An 18797-nucleotide genomic window follows, 5' to 3' on the forward strand; every position below is an offset into this window, starting at 1 on the left:
TTATTTTTATTATAAAAATAATTAATAATATGTAAATAATAAATAATTTATTAAAGTGAGGATATATTTCATTTAGCCTCACATATTCTGGATTCTGATAAATGCTAGTTTCAATCCTGAATCTGCTTCTTACTGGCTGTGCCTGTTGCAGCAAGTTCCCTAACCTTCATGAACCTCAGGGTTCATATCAGCCTGAAGGCAATAGTGGTACTTATCCCCATGACATAAAGTATTAATATGGTTGGCTGTGTTCCCACCCAAATCTCATCTTGAATTGTAATCTCCATAATCCCCATGTGTCATGGGAGGGATAGGTGGGAGATAATTGGATCATGGGGGCAGTTTTACCCATGCTATTCTTGTGATACTGAGTTCTCAGGAGATCTCATGGTTTTATAAGTGTCTGGCATTTCCCCTTTGCTCAGCAATCATTCTGTCTCCTGCCACCCTGTAAAGAGGTGCTTTCTGCCATGACTGTAGTTTTCCTGAGGCCTCCCCAGCCATGCAGAACTGTTAGTCAAGTAAACCTCTTTTCTTATAAATTACCCAGTGTTGGGTATTTCTTCATAGCAGCGTGAGAACGGACTAATATATCTATGTTGAACACTTAGGACAGTGCCCAGCTCACACTAAGCATCAATAAACAGTCATTCTGATGATGGTGATGATGAGGCTTCTCCGTGAAGGACCACTCTTCTGGCCAGAGCTTTGGTGCACTGTAGCACTGGAGCTAGGATTCGCTCATTCTAGTAAAACACCCATATGCTGCACTAGTGTTTTAACTTTCACTGTGCCAAGGAAGGCACATCTGCTTCCAATCGCATCTATCTAAGATACCACTGCAGTCCCAGATTAAGCAAAACGTGTGCTTTTGTTTCTCTATTTGGGCTTGTTGGTCTCCCTGGTTTCTATTTGGTCTCTGGGCCTGTTGCTTATATGATAAGAATGACTTGACATGTAACAGAGGGAAGCTGTTTACAGCTGGGCCAAAGAAATCCAATAACCAAATTAGGGCATATTGTTATGAGGAAGGATGTTCATAAGAAAGCCATTACCAAACACTATAAACAGCATGATCCCATTAAAAGACACTCACATGCACACACACACACACACACACACACAGACACGCACACACACAGACACACACACAGAGGAAATGCTGGAAAAAAAGGCTCTCAAATCTAAAGGTCACCTCTATGTGGTGTGATTACAGCATTTATATTTAGTTTCTTCTTTTTATTTTCTAGAACTCTTTTTTGTGATGAACATATTTTGTCATCAGAAAATAACATTTATGTATGAAAACATTGACAAATAAAGAATTACCTAATCCTTCCTTGAAGGTTTACCTTACACTCCAGTGAACCAACAAATGAGACTTCAATTCTGTCTGATGCTTACCTCTCTCTGCTGCTTGTAGTTGCTTAACGGCATCACTGAGTCTGGTTTTAAGGGCACTTTTCCTTGCTAGGGCTCCACCCACACGCCTGCTAGTGTCAGCCACTGCTTCATCACTGCCTGTGGAGAAGCAGCAGAAGTACTAGCGGAGCCAAGATGCCTCGGAAAGGATTCCATTTCAACAAGGAAACTTCTCATTTGTACGATGCAGTCATCTGCAGTATTTGCAGTATTCTGAATACTCTGAACATAGATCAACAATTCTGGAAAGTAGCATTTAAAATTCGAGGTACAGAATTGCAGAACACTTGTAATACTGCTTGTGAGTGACTTAGGATGCCATCATGGTTAATTTCTTTGCTTGAAACATATAGCCCTGCTGTGACTAATAACACCAAGCAGCACAATTGTTAAAGAGCTGAAAAGAAAAAAATCTCTCTCTCTCTACATATATATGATAATGACCGGTTATAAAAATAATCCTTGTTTTCTTATTTGTTTCAATAAAATTTTAATTGCAATATAACATACATCTGGAAAAAGGCATCCTTTATAAATGCACAGCTTGACAAATGTTCACAAAATGAACACAAAACATAACCAGCATCCAAGTCAAGAAAATAGAAACTTATTATCACCTTTGAAGCTCCCTAGAGTCCCTGTGATGACCCGAAGATAATCACTTTTTTGAATTCTGTCTCCATCTGTTTGTGTCGGTTTTTAAACATTATTCAAAAGAGAGGATATGGTATTATAATCTTTTATATCTGTCTTATTTCTGTATAGAGCTATAATACATCTTGATAATGTAGTTTATCTTCTAGCTTTGTATTTTTATTCTTCAAGACGGTCTTGGCTATTCTCGGCTTTCCCCTCTCATTTCTATATAAATTCTAGAATATTCAGTTCAGGTACTTTAATTAATACTGAATTAAATCTGTAGATGAATTTGGGAGAATTGTCATTTTTACACATTTTAATCTTCTACTCAATGAATATGGTATTATTTATCATTTATATACAAATTCTTGTTTAGATCTTCATTTATTTAGATCTTTATGTGTAGCCTCTTTTATCAGATTTATTCCTATGTATTTGATGCTATTGCAAACACTGTTATTTTAAAAAGTTAATTTCCCATTGTTGTATATAAAATTAAACCGGATTTTTACACATTGAATTGGTAATGTAGGGTGTCCTTGTATTGTTTCTAATATTAGTGGAAAAGCATTCAATATTTCCATTTTAATTGCTGAATATTATTTTATTTTTCAGATTATGGAAGTTTCCTTCTATTCTTAGTTTGCTGAAAGTCTTTTTTAAAAGTCAAAAATGGCTATCAAGTTTGTTAAATAATTTTTCTGCATGTAGTGAGATGATCATATGAATTTCTCCTGTATCCTACAAATGTGACAAACTACAATTGATATTTTAAATGTTAAACTATTCTTGAAATCCTAAAATAAACTCAAATTGGACATCATATATTGCACTTTATAGGTGTGCTAGATTTGATTTGCTAATATATTGATTAGAATTTTTCATCTCTTTTTGTAAGAGAATTTGGCTTATAATTTTCCTTTTTAATAATATCCTTATGTGATTCAAGTAACCAAGTTTCGTTGGCTTCAAAAAACAAGTTCGAGAGTGCTTTCTTGTTTTCTATTTTCTAGAAGAGTTCATATAAAAGTGGTGTTATTTCTTCTTTAAATGTTTAAGAATTAACTGGGGCAGCCATCTGAGCCTTGAGATTTCTTTGTGGATAGGGATCGATTAATGGTTAAATTTATTATACATATGTATGTACATACAATTCTATCAGATTTTGTATTTGCATCAGTTTTGAGAGTCTTTTGCTTATAAAATTGTTCTTGAAAGCATACTTGTGGCACAGTCACTAGACTGGGGTTATCTTTGAGCAAATCCCAACAGGTCATGATGTAATTACCTCATCATCTGAACTAAAGGATCAACTTTGCCAGTAATTCTTCGTTTCTGTTTGTGCTTTAATTCCAAAGCACTGAGAATTTTGTTTCTTAACAAACAGAAAAATAGTTTTATCACTTCTAATTACACTTTTCTCTTTCGCTCCAATGGGACTGTAAATATACACTTCTGACGGCACCCTTTTGCTGTTCTATTAGGTAGTCTTGATGTGATTGGTTTATTGTTATCTTTTCCCCCCAAATATGTGTATAATGGGTGGTGGTGTCATGAAGTACAGTTAACCAAATACAAGCACTTCTTTCATATTTTCTCTGGGTAGTGTGGAGAATTAGCATTGTGCCCTGCCTCCTTCCTCTTTCTAATTTCAATTTCCAAACATTATAATACAAACAATGTTTTAGCTCTTATTTTGGGTCTCATGACTGCAAAAACAAAAAAAAATACTGCCTGATATACTGAGAAAGAATATATTTAACTCTATATTTGGATCTCTTGATAAAAAGAGGAGGAAGAAAATCTATTTTGGGCTTGATGTTTATAAGAAGAAATGTTTCATAAGAAGTGTATTCTATTTGGAATTTACTGACTTGCATAAATATTTTTCATTTTGCAAATGAGTTAAGCAGAAGATTCATTTAAATAGCAGCTTCCTGAGATTATATTGACTATCAACTATTTGATATATAATGAAAAGGAAAATTGGGAAATAAGGATTACTGATCATTGAAAGGAATTTGGAATGAAGAAAAGGTAATCTGAAATTATAAACGTAATTCAGTAGATGACTATGGTTTAATTTGAAAACCTGAATGTACATCACAAATGTGTGTATTATCAAAGGAAGACAGTCCTATAAAGTTCTAAGCCACACAGTACTAACTCCCTGTTTTTGTTCCTTTTGCAAATAAATACAGGAAGGGATTTGGCCAAATGAGATCATGAAATAGGTGAACAGGTCTGCAAAATATTCAAACAGGCTAATGCAGAGAGATTATTCAGACATAAAACATGGAACTTTGAAGGGATGTGGGTAGGGATCGATTAATGGTTAAATTTAAAATAGAAAAGTTGCTTTTATGAGGTTCAATAACTCAATAATGACAAGAATGAGAGAATATATTACAAGTTATCAAAAAGAATAAAATATTTAAGTCACTGTGTCATGAAGACTGACACATTCTGATCTTCACAACACAGGAAACAAAAGCAATACATAGATATAGCAACATTTATTTAAAAATATTTTACTGTTAATATTCTAATTTTTCACTACTGATATTCTAATTATTTTCCATAGAGTATGTTCAGGATAGACTTACATAATAAATTAATTAGACATATAATAATTAGACTAGAGAAACAATGACACTTTTTACTGCCTTTGTTTGCCCAGAAAAATAAAATAACAGTTGTTTTAGGGGAAATAAATAGTTAAGTATCTGTGTATGAAAAGCAAAGTGCAGTTATCTTCTCTATGTAATGGCTCTTTGCAAAAGAGAAAGAAAATGCATGCTTAAATGAGATTAATTACTTTAACAAAATTGGGTGAGGTTTTTAGTTTCAAACTTGGCCTCTGTTTTTAGGTGGTAGGTAGAAGTTTGCTAGATGATGAATTTCCAACCTCATTAGTCAATGTTCAAAAATCCTTAGGAATTAGTTCATTATCTCAGAGATGAATAATGTTTAGTGAAATTCTTAGTCCATTCAATTGTTTTTAAGAGTGATTCACAAGATTCAAAATTGTCTAATGCGATTTTGCTTTTATTTTTCCTTCCCTCCCTCACCCTTGGATGTGCACACTTTAGCAGATGCAAACACTGGCCTTTGGAAATGCTTCTTACCATATGGTTGTTAGGTCTGTCCTAAATACAGTAACCTATGTAGAACACAAACTACAAAAAAAAAAAAAGCAAATAACCAGATGGCTTTGTGGTACCCTGTCATCCTAATTGACTCACAGAGATGACCCATTCCTTCATGGGAAACATTTTAAAAGGCCTTCGAAATTGTTCAAGAAAGAGGAAATTTTGTGCAATATAGTTTTAGTGTTAAGTGTATTTTATGACATTTTCCCCTAAAAATTAGTATTTATGGTCAGTTTCTATTAATCAGCCTATTTGATTAGCAGGAATAGCCACAGTATGTGAGATAGCTATATGTTTCCATGTAGTTTACTACATAGCAGTTTTTTTTTTAAATCACAATTTAAAGTATCAAATCTTTGCTCTTTTGTAACTTGACTCTAAGCAGGAACTACTGATATGTTATTTAGTTATAATAGTATTCTTTAATCCTAGATTTGGAAATCTCTCTTTACACGTATGAAAGGAGGGAAGCAGCTATAAGGGAGATAGGAAAGTGAAGATATTTACTAGACTCTGCCTTTGCTTGCAGTTCTCTGGCTTGATTGAGGAGGTTCTCACTTTCATCTTTATGGTAAATGATTTGAGTATCAATCCCACTCACCGCCTACAAAGGAATTCAAAGAAGAGGGTAAAAATGACAGCAGAAGAAATCAGCTATTCATAGTTGAAGGATTTAAATGACAGAGTTTATCTGCTAAGCACCAAGCAAAATTCATTCAGCTTCATTTTCACAGCTTAAAATTAAGGTCAAATATGTGACCATGAGGAAGTAATGCCTTTGGCATTTTCAAGGTAATGTTTTTTTTGGAAAGATTCAGTGAACCTAGAACAAAGCCCTGGCCAAGACCCCACCAAAGTGCTTGCCACATAGAAGCCACGCAATAAATAATTTTGAGTTGAAAAAAAATCTAAATGAATGCATAAAGTATCTTATCTATCAGCAGGAACTAATTTTAAATACATATTTTTTTTTTCAGGGACTTTGGCTAAAAAAAAATAAGCTGTCAAAGGAACTGGCATTTGCTGACTGGACTACAGCACATCTCGAAGAATCTGCAGACTGAAACCTTCAAGGTATTTATGAAATGGTCTTTCCTTAGTTCCCCTGCCCTTTCCACTCTTTCTGCCATTTGGATTTCACACTGGAAGTTCAAGAGATGACATCAGAAAACAGAAAAGCCAGTGAGAAAGGCAAGGTATAAAGAACTTTAAGGGAATACTCACATCATAAATTCGGTCAGTGGTGTTCAAAGCAAATTCTGCTGTTTCATTGGCTTCACCAACATAATTAACAATATTTTCATAGACATTTGATGCATCCAAAGCCTTCTGTACCAGCCCGTTCATATCTGAACTGTGCAACTTCCTGTTAATAAACAAACATTGTTATTTCTCCTTCTTACCTTCTTGGGGAATGGGGCCATGTTTAATACTTGCTTTTTAAATACTTCTAGGATCACAGATACTTCCTTCCTGTTATTCAAAGTCACCTAGTGTGGCAAGGTTTTCTTGAGGGTCACACCTCCTCTGCATTCTTCTGTCTTTGCTGAACAGCATTTTGGTTCTATGACAGCTGCCTGTCTGGCAGTAGCAGCAGGAAAAGGGAATGATGATTTAAAAACAGCCCTCTGCACCTCTTCTAGCTGGAGTTTGTTTATGTGATGGAGGTCAGGCAGAGGAATGAACCCATTATGATGACTACCTAGTGCTTATCCAAATCAGCATTGTTATTTCCTTTCTGTAGAGGAAGCCAAGGCTCTAGGAGAGTATGCAGAGCTTGGCCAGGGCACCTATTGTCAAGGTTTGTCTCACTCCTGAGGCCTGGCTGCATCCTGGGCCTCAGGATTGAGACAGCCCCAGCCCTTCCTCAGCACACAGCCCCACCTCAGCCCACCCTCACCCCTGCCCTTTCACACCATAGTCTCTGCCTTTGCCCCTCTCTGGCCTGTGTAAGGTTCATCCAACATTTACCGAGTACCCATCACACAGGGTACTTGCACACTTGCACACAGGGACTAATAATGTGAGATATAACAGGAATAAAATATAGAAATGCTTGGTATACCATGCCCGGCATCTGGTAATCATCAGGGTTTATTATTATACCTACACCATTTCCTGAATTGGGATTTTAAAACTCTACGTGTACCCGCATAATTTATTTTATTGACAAATACTTCTACTGCCTCTGTAATAAAACTCTAACCTCCACTTCTGCAGTTCATCTAAATCCTTTGTCTTAATTTTATTCAGTCGTAAATCCACCAATTCCTTATTTTTTTTCTTAGCCCAAACATCGATGATTAGTATCATCACCTCATTTGTGAGTAACTTCCAGAAGGTCCTCTGTGACCCAGTATATGACACTGCAGATCCCACACTGGCTCCTGTCTTCAAACCGCCTGACCTGTTGAGCTCGGTAATTGTTCCTCAATCTCCTGCATCCAGTTCCAGTCCCTGTGTGCTCCCTTAGAGGGACTTTCTCTATATTTCTTTGGCTACTTCCCTCTCTGTTAACCAAGTCTATCATCATTCTACCTCCTCTACAGAAGGGCTGACTCATCCATTAGGCACAGCATTTTCATTTTAATTTTTTTCAATCAGAAGAAAAAAATGAAGATAACAATAATGATGGTATTAATCTTTATACCAATGCAGACATGAAATAAAAGCTTTAATTTTTCTACGGAGAAAGGAACCCACCAAGGCAAAAGTGCCTAGAGCCTATAGAAGTCATGGGGCTCTGCTCTGCAGAGGGGAGTCTAATCTAAATACTCACTACCTGTTCCTCCCCACAACCCCTTCTGAGAAAATGGCCTCAGGGAGCAAAATCTGGGGAAGGCAGACAAGAAAACACTTTTTAAAAAAGGGACAAAAGAAACAAAATGTTACAAATATTTATTAATATTTTAAAATTTTGCTGGCGAGAGTGGTAAGATGTACCAAAGAGCATGAAACAAAGCCTTTATTACTTTGCTTTTAATTACTAGGCACAGAACAAGTACTACCTCAGTATGCAAATTAAACATGTGCTATTGAAATGGAAGCTTCTTAATGAATTTTGTTTATCTTTGTTCGAGCATAGCACGTAAATCATTGTGTACACCAGACAGATGTGGAAGGATATTCACATTTTGAATGAAGATGTCTCTAAGTTGAAATGCTTTCATGAATATATAGTCAGAAATATTCTAAATACAAAAGGACTTGAGGGTGATTGATATTTTGGATCATGTTTCATGTAAAGCATGTAGTAACTGTCTTAGAATCATGCTGGAACACTGTTGCAGAGTGGCATTATACACAGAAGTTATATTTTGGAATCCCAGTGAATGGGATGTAGTTATAAAATGACAAAAGAATAATGAAGAGAGCCACAAGATGGATCTCAAAAACAACATTCTGCTAATATAGTATATTATCAAAATAGTGTTTTTTCTAAGCTCCATTGTATTGCCTTCATCAAAAGCTCATTTTTCTAGGGCCATGATACCGAGCGGGATATGGCACTGTCTCACCTACTGACACACCAAGATTTTATATGACCTCTCTCTTTCTTTTTTTCTCTCTTCACAGGAGATTTGGAAGAGTGTTTGAAAATTTTGGCAATCAAGAATAAGAAGGTGATTTATATTTTGAACAGAAGTTAATATTGGTTCTTATTTTATTCATGACCTTTACTGGTCCTTTTTTCCTAGTCTTTCTCTATAATGATCTCATTATTTACCTATTTTTTCAGGGTCATGAATTCAATTCTGATCTTTCAGTACTTTTCAGTTAACATTAATTGAGTGTCCAAGAGGTGTGTGACTCTATTCTAGGTGCTGGGAGGAAAATTGCCAATTGATTTTCTCTTAACAGGTGTTGAAATCAAATAGTTCCTGCTGGGGACTGTGGAGTATTTATCAGAAGTTAGTTATATTGCCAGTTCCCGACCAGCTTTACTTAAGACACTTGGGTGTGGAAAGACAATGCTGTCTATTAAATAAATAGGTAATGTTAGAATTAGACCTTCTAAAGGGATCTGATTTATTTGATAATGTTTTATACAGCATTTATGCCCCTAACCAAAACGTCTTTGATCATCCTACTAATAATTGTGGAACAGACGCCCCCCTCTCCCCAGAACACAGGCATTTAATATGACAGACTTTTTTAAAAATAAAAAAGACCAGCTCCCCCAAACAATTGCAATGAACAATGATGGACTCTCAGATGGACCAACCAACCAACCAACCAACCAACCAACCAACATATCAACACATAAGCATACCCAACCTTAATCAACCTGGTAAAACTGTATCCCAGTAGCTCTGGCATATGGAATTGAATAGTAATATTTTATTCACCCCATGTAGATATTTGCATTTCTAAAACCAGGATATTACCTGCTCAATTCATTAGCTTCTTGTTGAAGGTCCTGTGCATGGTCAATAGCTTCTTGGACTAAATCATGGCTGAGGTTACTTAGGTTAGATAGTTTTACTTGTAGTTCATTTTTGGCTCCATCTATTTCTGCATAAATCCCTGATGCATTCTAAAGAAAAAAAATTTTAATAAATAAATTGAATTTAGAAGAACTTAAAACATTTTTCCTAGGCACCAAAAGATAATCTCTATTCTTTCTTATTATGAAGGTCAGTCAATTTCAGTGCAGGACCACATAAGTCTAAAATACTATAAGTAGGTATCTATTTATCCCGCATTGCCAGCTCTTTCTTCTATATTGATTGCTTCCCCAGCATTCACAACCCAGAAATGCTCACCATTTCAGACCTAAAAACTAAACTAAAACCTTCAATTATCCACACATGTCCCTAATGTTACCACAATACTTTTCTGCTCTCTTCATAGCAATGTATTTAAAAAAATGGAAGTTGTTTATATATGTTGTCTCTATTTTCTCTCACTTTATATTCCGCATTTTGACCTATTCCTGTCTGATTTCTACTCCATTACTCTACCAAAAGAGAAGTTAATTACATCTAAGTTACTAAATCTAATGGACATCATTCAGTTCTCATCTGACCTTTCAGCTACCTTTCAGGTGACTGACTACTTCCTGAAACTCACCTTGTAACACAGGCTGTCTTGGTTTTTAATCCAACCACAGACCTACGATTTTGCTTAAAGATCGTGCAACTGTGTAGACGGATGTTCCTGCAAACCCGTGACTTTCAGCCTTGGCTGGCCCCTCAATGCTGCAAAGAGATTTGTTCTCCTAGTCACCCAAATAGTGATTCTAAACATTGTCATTATTCCTAAGCCAACACTTCCTTCACCCACCCCCATCTGATTCTAAACAGATCACTTTATTTTCTTTTTTATTTGGAGGTCATAAACTGTTAGTGGGGGACACTTCTTCCAGACTTTTGATGTCTCCTCTATATGCAGGGAGCCCAGTGAGTGAAACTCCAGACCTTTCTACCCCCTTCCTCACTCTACTCCTGTGAGAAGGGAGTGGTTGATTTGATGGGTAAATTGGGGAAGAATAACTCTATAGGCTCTGCTCAACTCCACCCTTCTTTGTCCTGGGAGCAAGCTGCCAGCAAAAAGCCTGGGTTTTCCTGTGTTCCTCCATGTTAAAACTATTTTGGGCAGAACCCCCATCTAAGCCTCACGGTGTTGCCTGTCTGGATGGGCACAGCTGCCTAATACTGGGACTGAATGTCAGCTAAGAGACCTAAAGCCATGCCTGCTGCTTAGCTGTTTCAGAAATAAGGCAACCTCCTTGGTCTCTGTATTTACTATTTTATTTATGTTTCCACCTGTTTAGAACTTGGGTTCTGGAAAGGGGCACTATTTATTGGTTAACTCCCTCAGAGACTCCAAAACCAATGAACAGGTATTTCCCCAGCTTTTTGCAACCAGCCCCCAGCCCTTCCCCACAAACTCCATAGATGTATTTATAGTTACACCTACACGTAAATTTCTCTCCAATTTTAAGAGGAAAAGTGTTCATTTTCTGTATAAAGCATGCTACCCCATTGTCTTGGTAACCCCATTATTCATTCTTGCCTCCTAGCTGCTGACTCTTCTCAGATATAAACATGCTCAAGTATCTCCCATCAACAAACAAACAAACAAACAAACAAAAAACCTTATTCTTTCACTTTAGGCTCCCTTCTAGCTTTTTCTATTGCTTTGACACAGTGCACTTTACAGAAATGGTTCTTGCCAAGATCACCAACACCTGGCCCCAAATCGCCAGATCCACTTGACGTTTTCCCATCCTTATTTACTGGATCCATCTGTGGTTTGCTACAGTGTTGGTCACTGTCTTTGCTTAAAACTCTTTTCTTTTCCTAGCTTCTGTGACTGTGCTATCTCCTGGGTCTCCTCTTTCCCTGACCAGGAAAGAGACCGTGAAAGTTGGCGTTTGACTCCCATCCCTTTCCTCTCCCTTGAGTGATCTCACTTCTTTCTCTGAGTGAGTGATCTCACTTCTTTCTCTAGTCCATTCTCTACTATCTTGCAGGAAAAGCAATCTTCCTATTAAGAAAATCTGACCATGTTATTTCCCTTCTCAGAATCAGCCAGTTGCTTTGCAGGAATGAGTCCAATTTCTAAGCATGACATCATCAACTGACCACTCTTTTCTCACCAATTTCACCAATTCTCATGACCCCCAACCCACTATATCCCGTGGTCTAATCTTGACCAATTGGTTGCTGTTTTAATGCTCCACAATTTTTTCTAGTCTCTTACCTTTGCATATATTTTCCCTTTCTGGAATAATTTTCTTTCATTTTCTGTCTAATCTACCTGGAAAGCTCTACTCCTCCTTTCAAATTCAGCTCAAATATCACTTCCTTTTTGAGGCCATCCCTAACCTCCTCAGGATGAACTAAGTGTTGCCATGTGTTTTTATTATTCATTCATGTGTCAAATGATTGTAATAATTTTAAGTGATTATTTAACTCACCACATCATACAATCCTAGGAGGCAGGAACTGAGTTTAGCTTATTTTTGTAATCCCAGAATGTAGCACAAAGGGTTTGTAGTACAAAGGGTTTGCTTTTATGGAGGCCGTATTAAACCTCTAACCATTTTGGTTGGTCATCTGGGGAACAATACTTTGAAAAAAAATTTTTTTTAATTGTATAAGTGGAAAATAGACCATGGACATACCACTTTTACTTATTCATTCAATCAACAAATATTCCCTGTGTGCCCATTATGGACCAGGCACTCTTTTAGGAGGTAGAATACCTTTGAACACAGTCTCCACTTTCAGGGAATTTACAGTTTAGTGGGAGAGATACAGATAATAAACAAGTGATCAAATAAGCAAACAAGCTAATTTCAGGGAGTAAAAGACATTTTGAATAACATACGACAGGTGGGGTGGGATGAGGAGTGAGTGGGGTAAGGGGTTCATTTGGATGGAAGGGTCATAAGGACACCAGTCATTTGAAGATCTGAGGACAGCAGGTGCAGAGATCCTGAGGCAGGGAATAAGTATGGTATGTTTGAAAAATAGAGAGGAGTTTGTTGGGCTGGAGTGCAGTGAGTGAGAAGAGAGTTGGGTAGGTGGTCAGAGAAGTGGGTCTGAGCTGGGTCAGGTAGGGACTCATGGGCCATGACAAAATGAGCTTGTTTCTTACTTTAAGTGCCACTGGGGAGTGTATATAGTAGAAATAATGTTGGTTATGTTTTTAAAGGATTGTTCTGCTGCTGCATAGAGAGTATGTCTTGAAGGACAAGAGTGGAGACAGTCGGATCAGCTAGGAGGCTCTGGTGGCAACTTAAACTGTAGATGAGGCGACTTAGACCAAAGAGCAGCAGCAGAGACAAGGAAAGTGTTCAGAAATCAAGATTCAAGGCCTGGTGTGGTGGCTCATGCCTGTAATCCCAGCACTCTGGGAGGCCAAGGCAGGTGGATCATCTGAGGTCAGGAGTTCGAAACCAGTCTGGCCAACATGGTGAAAATCCATCTCTACTAAAAATACAAAAAATTAGCTGGGCATGGTGGTGGACGCCTGTAATCCCAGCTACTCGGGAGGCTGAGGCAGGAGAATTGCTTGAACTTAGGAGGCAGAGGTTGCAGTGAGCCGAGATCACTCCATTGCACTCCAGCCTGGGCAACAAGGATGAAGCCATGTCTCAAAAAAATAATAATAATAATAATAAAATAAAATAAAAAGAAAGAAAGAAATCAAGATTCATTTTAGAGATAAGGAGAAAGGAGAAAGCAGTAGTGACTCTGGAGTTTTGATTTGAGCAATTGGGTTGTGCCATTTATTGAGATGGGGAAGACTGGGGAAGGAGTGGGTTTTATTTAAGACATGTCAAGTTTGATATGTCTATTATTAATACATGGTAGATGAGACTATGACTTTATTACAATTGTACTGAGTTCTGACTTGAAAATGTCAAGTAAGAACTCGGATATAGGAATTTGGAATTCCGTGGAGGTGTCATAGCTGGAGGTATAATTGTGTAATCATCGGTGTGTAATTGTTCTTTAAAGCCAAGGGAGTCAATGAGATCAGCTAGGGAGAGAGTATAGGTAGAAAAGAAGACGTAGGACCAAGCACAGAGCCATTCATTATCCAGAGCAGAGATCAACACGGCCCAGTGTCAAGTGCAGCTCAAATCTTTTTTTTTTTTTTTTCTGAGACAGGGTCTCACCTTGTCACCCAGGCTGGAGTGCAGAGGCACCATCACGGCTCACTGCAGCTTCCACTTCCCGGGCTCAAGTGATCCTCCCATCTCAGCCTCCTGAGCAGCTGGGACTGTAGGCATGCACCACCATGCCTAGCTAATTAAAAAATTTTTTTCTTTTTTTGTAGAGATGGGGGTCTCACTGTGTTGCCCAGGCTGGTCTTGAACTCCTGGGTTCAAGCACTCTCCCGCAACTTGGCCTCCCAGAGTGCTGGGGTTAGAGGCGTGAGCCACTGCACCCAACCAAAGTCTGTTGAGCTGAGAATATATCTTACATATTTAAGCGGTTGTAAAAAAAATTAAAAACAAACAAAAGCAGAAAAAAATAAGAGACAGTGGTTGTACGTGGCCTGCAGAGCCTAAAATATTGACCACTTAGAGGGTGTGCTGAGGCGAGGCTAGCAAAGGGGGCTGGGAAGAAACCGCTGGCCAGGGGAGAAGGCCTGAGCGGTACCAGAGCAGCCAGGACAAGGGCGCCACCTGGTGTTTAGAGGAGGGAGGGCTGAGAAAGCCCGGGAGAGACAGGCGATCCCGGTTTTGGCTACAGGCGGGTCGCTGGTGACCTGGACAGGAACAGTCTCAGTGAAGGGGATGGAACCCCCTTCAGAAACGGCCGAGTATAGGGGACAGTGGGAGTCTAGGAGGTAGAAACAGCAATGATAAGTCACTCGAGACATTTTGCTGTGAAGCTGAGCAGAATGGTAGGGCAGAAGTTAGAGGGGATGCAAGCTTTATAGAAGATTTTTTTTACAGGGCTTTTTTCTTTTTGATATTTAAAAGATAGGAGATAGTACAGTACGTTTGTATGCTGATGGTAATGATTAAGTAAAGAATGAGAACTGGATGATTCAGAAGAAAGAGGGCATACCTTGAGGAGTGAAACCCTGCAACCTGTTTTCAAGGTGAGGAAGGTCGGGGTTCGGAGCACAGGGAGGGGGCGGGCAGGAGAAGGAATGCTTACAACGGAGGGGAGGCAGAGGTGTGGGTGCAGATGCAGACGGGCCGGCGGATTTGAGGAGGAAGGATGAAGGCAGTTCTCTTCTGTTTGTTTCTAATTTTTCAGAGAGCAGGAAGCCAAGCCACCAGGCAGAACTGATAGTATGGGAAGTGGGTTCCCACCAGTCGCATGCAGCTGCTCTGGTATGGCCATGGTGCTGGGGATGAGTCAGAAATCTCAGGTAGGTACAACAGAGGAACAGGCAGATATGGTAGCTAAGGGTATTTTGAAAGAATGATTATGTTGATAATTTGAGCTGCTTAAGGAGGGAAGAAAGCACATTAGAGGGGTAGGGTAAAAAAGGCAGGGAGGTCTCCATGTGGCCAGAGAATGACTGGAGTGGGCATTCTAGAGTAAGTGAGATAGGAGATGGTGCTCTGGGAAAGAGGTGCTTGAAACTAGGGTTTGGGAGGAGGTACTGTTACTGAGGACAAGATCTGGATATGGCCATAGGTGGGATAACAGAGGTGGACTGGAGGATAAGCTTGCTGGAAAGGGCAAGTTCAAGGAGCTGGAGGTCAGAGAGTCAGTGACTTCATCCATATGGATTTCGCTGTCACCAAGGAGAGTGATGGGAGTCAGGTTGGAGAGAAAGACAGTTTGGTGCCGAAATAGTCAAAGGATGAGATGACAATCAAATGACCTCAAAGTGGTATCTTTTGAAAGGTAACAAAAATGAGCTGAGAGTAATTTCATGATAGTTCAGGTCACTGCATTTTATTGGAAATTTTCTACTTTTACAAAATGTGACTTTTATTGATTTTGAATGCCAGATTTATCAAACACAACTTTATGAGTGAAGAGTGAGTAAGATGGATTGAGAGCAGCACTTTCAATAGAACTCTCTGCAAGAAGTTCCACTATATTCAGCGGCACAATGCCTGTTTCTACACGATGCTTGTGCCACTGAATATAGCAGCTGCTAGCTATGTGGCTGCTGAGGACTTGAAATGTGGCTAATGTGACTGAAGAATTAAAATTTTAATTTTATTTACTTTTAAGTAATTTAAGTTTAAGTAGTCATATGTGGCTAGTGGCCATCGTACGGTGCAAGAAACTAAGACATTCAGTCATCTGATCTTTATAATGCCTGCTCACTTGATAGATCTGAATTTATTATTCTGTGACAGTGGGCTGCTGTTGTAACCTGCTGGAAATACAAACCTGAACAAGTACGTGCGTCCTTACCTTTATTATATCATCAAGTTCTGAAAGAGTTAGACGAGGTGTTGTCAGAGAGTCTGCAGATGTGCTCAGAGATATGTTCACCACTTCCATTTGTTCCCGCACTCTTTCCTGTTGTTTCTGCAGGAAGGAAGAGTAAGGGAGAGCAAAGTGAACATGTCTTTAGGGCAAGCATCGGGGAGAGCAGTAAATGTCAACTTGCTCTCTTTGGACTCAGACAAATCTGGGTTCACATCCCAGTTCCATCCTTGCTGTGTGCCTTTGGGGAATGCTACCTGTTTGATGTTGCTTTCTCATTTATAATATGGAGATAACAACAGTAAGAATCTTGGGAGATTAGACGCACGGAGGATTATTATAACACCGTCATTTCAAAGAGAGCTAGAGCCTTAGAGATGGCATTTGACTCTTTTTCCCAGAATATAAAGGAGGAACTATGGAGACAGGATTGAACACAGGCTCTATATTTGCAGTGATTGGAATATGAATTAATCCAAAAAGTATTTATCATGTGCTAGCTCTGGGCCTGACACAAACAGCCCATTTGGACAGGAACAGAGAATATACAAAAATAATCTTAATGTCCTTTTAAAAATTAAAAATGGCCCTACTATTACAGCATCAAATTTTAATCTTGCTTCATACCACTCAGAGCTCTTTATTGTAAATGCTCAGATGTTCTGAGAAGGAAAGTAAATATTAATACATGTCTTGATGAGTACTTTAATTTCTACCTTCACTTTTAGGTTCTAGAGGCAGGGACATTGTGATTCTGAAGAAAAATTATGGGGCTTCCAATGAGTTTAGAGTTTGAAAGAAACATAGAAAGAAACTTTAGAAGGGAAAAGTAAAAGACTCATTTTACAATTTGAGTGAAAAATGATTTGAAGTTACCTTAGAAATAGTAACTTAAGTTAGAATTGAAATATACATTATAGTGTAATCTAGGATATCATAGAAATAATTATAGAAGCCTAGATAGAGAAGGAAATACTTTAAAACTTTTTAAGTTCATCTTAATGCCCTTTCTTACTCCCTGCCGTCTTTCCGGACTTAGTGAAAAGGAAGAATGGAACCCATCTTCTCCAAATATGTTGCTATAGGGTAGATGTAGGTCTAGAGACAGAAAAGAATCACATTTGAACATCCTCTTAATGCAAGAACATTTTTAAGGAATCAATTTCCCCTGAATATCCATCAAGCCTAATACAGTGTGACTATCTGAGATCAATTATTCTTATCTTTACAAAGACTGGAGTTATATAGCTGTGGACAAAAGCAATACTGTAAAATATGTGTATTAAAGTATGTAAAAGAAGGGAGTTGAAAAAAAGTTGGTATTATTTACCTCTCACAGAACTGTTTTCCTTTTACAGTGTTCTTTACCCCTTCTGTAAGTTCTTTCTGGGTGACTGCGGGAGAACACTGACAACACCCTGAAGTCAGAGACAGACTTCAAAGCTGTGTGCGAATAGCACTGTATATAAGCTTATTTGCAGTAGATGAAAAACAATACGCTTCAAGTTAATGAATTTCTCCCACTTACCATATATAGCATTAGACAGAAATGAATAAAATTAGCTTTGAAACAAATAAAGATATTTCCACAGAAAAGTGGTCAACTTGAACAAAGTAAAATGTTGAAAACTGATAATTATGAAAATGACATAATTGTCACTATTCAGCATGCTTCATTGTGCATATCACATATGCAAAAAAATAGAAAAATTTCCATGGTCAAAAACGACAACAACAACAACAACAACAAAAACAACAAAAAACAGTCCTGGGGAGGTAAAGCTTGGGTATATAATAATCCCTAAACAGATTTTAATCATTCTGTTACCTTTTGGAGTTAGAGGTAAGATGACAAAATAATGTAATTGCTAGTTGTATGGCTAGTGTTGGCATATGTCAAAATGATTAAGCTCTGTGGGTACTTTTTTGGTTTTGTATGTTAACTGAAATTTTGGGATTTCTCTTTTCTAGCCCATGCTTGTAGGTGTAACAGTGAAATGTAAAATTAAAACACTTAAATTTGGGCTGGGTGTGGTGGCGCACGCCTGTAATCCCAGTTACTCGGGAGGCTGAGGCAACAGAATTGCTTGAACGCAGGAGGTGGAGGTTGTGGTGAGCTAAGATTGTGCCACTGTACTCCAGCATGGGTTACAGAGTAAGACTGTGTCTCAAAACAACAACAACAAACCCACTGAAGTTTGTTTTCTAAAACACATAGTCAAATTCCAGTAAGATCAGATCCATTCAAATCTATTTGTCATAGGAAAGACTATAAATAAAACATTGGATTTTAAATTTTGTTGGAAGGAATTGAAATTTCATGATATTTAAATATGCAAAAGTATGCAAAAGAATGGTGAAAGTAGTGTTTAGTAATTTAGAAGTCCAAGTTAATATGAAATAAATAAGAGTATTTGTAATCATGAAGAACCAGTGTACATAAATCAAATCTGTATTACTTGAGAGTAGTGCTGCAAGCATTTGTCCATCCATCTGTTCATACAAATGTAACAAACGCAAGTTATCGTGTTTGGTGCTAGGAAGATATAATTTGTGCAAGGCAGGAGTGCCGCCCTTGAATGCTCACAGTCTAGTGGGGTTAGACTAGATGCAAGCCATCACACACACACACACACACACACACACACACACACACACACACACAGTTATGCATTCAGAAATTAAGAGTGACTCTGCCGGGTGCGGTGGCTCACGC

General features: G+C 38.2%; 1 protein-coding gene across 1 annotated transcript in view; it reads right to left on the reverse strand.

The window, feature by feature from the left end:
• LAMA4 (laminin subunit alpha 4) overlaps nucleotides 1-18797 on the reverse strand; it is a 149449-nt gene that overhangs the window by 41690 nt on the left and 88962 nt on the right. The window contains exons 13-17 of the mRNA XM_032157109.2: nucleotides 16067-16183; nucleotides 9602-9750; nucleotides 6438-6579; nucleotides 5721-5817; nucleotides 1405-1521 (exon numbers count right to left, since the gene is read on the reverse strand). Of these exons, the coding sequence (XP_032013000.1) occupies nucleotides 1405-1521; nucleotides 5721-5817; nucleotides 6438-6579; nucleotides 9602-9750; nucleotides 16067-16183 (622 nt within the window). The remainder of the gene's footprint in view (nucleotides 1-1404; nucleotides 1522-5720; nucleotides 5818-6437; nucleotides 6580-9601; nucleotides 9751-16066; nucleotides 16184-18797) is intronic.

This window comes from Hylobates moloch, unplaced genomic scaffold, assembly GCF_009828535.3.
Source record: "Hylobates moloch isolate HMO894 unplaced genomic scaffold, HMol_V3 SCAFFOLD_2, whole genome shotgun sequence".
Lineage (NCBI taxonomy): Eukaryota > Metazoa > Chordata > Mammalia > Primates > Hylobatidae > Hylobates > Hylobates moloch.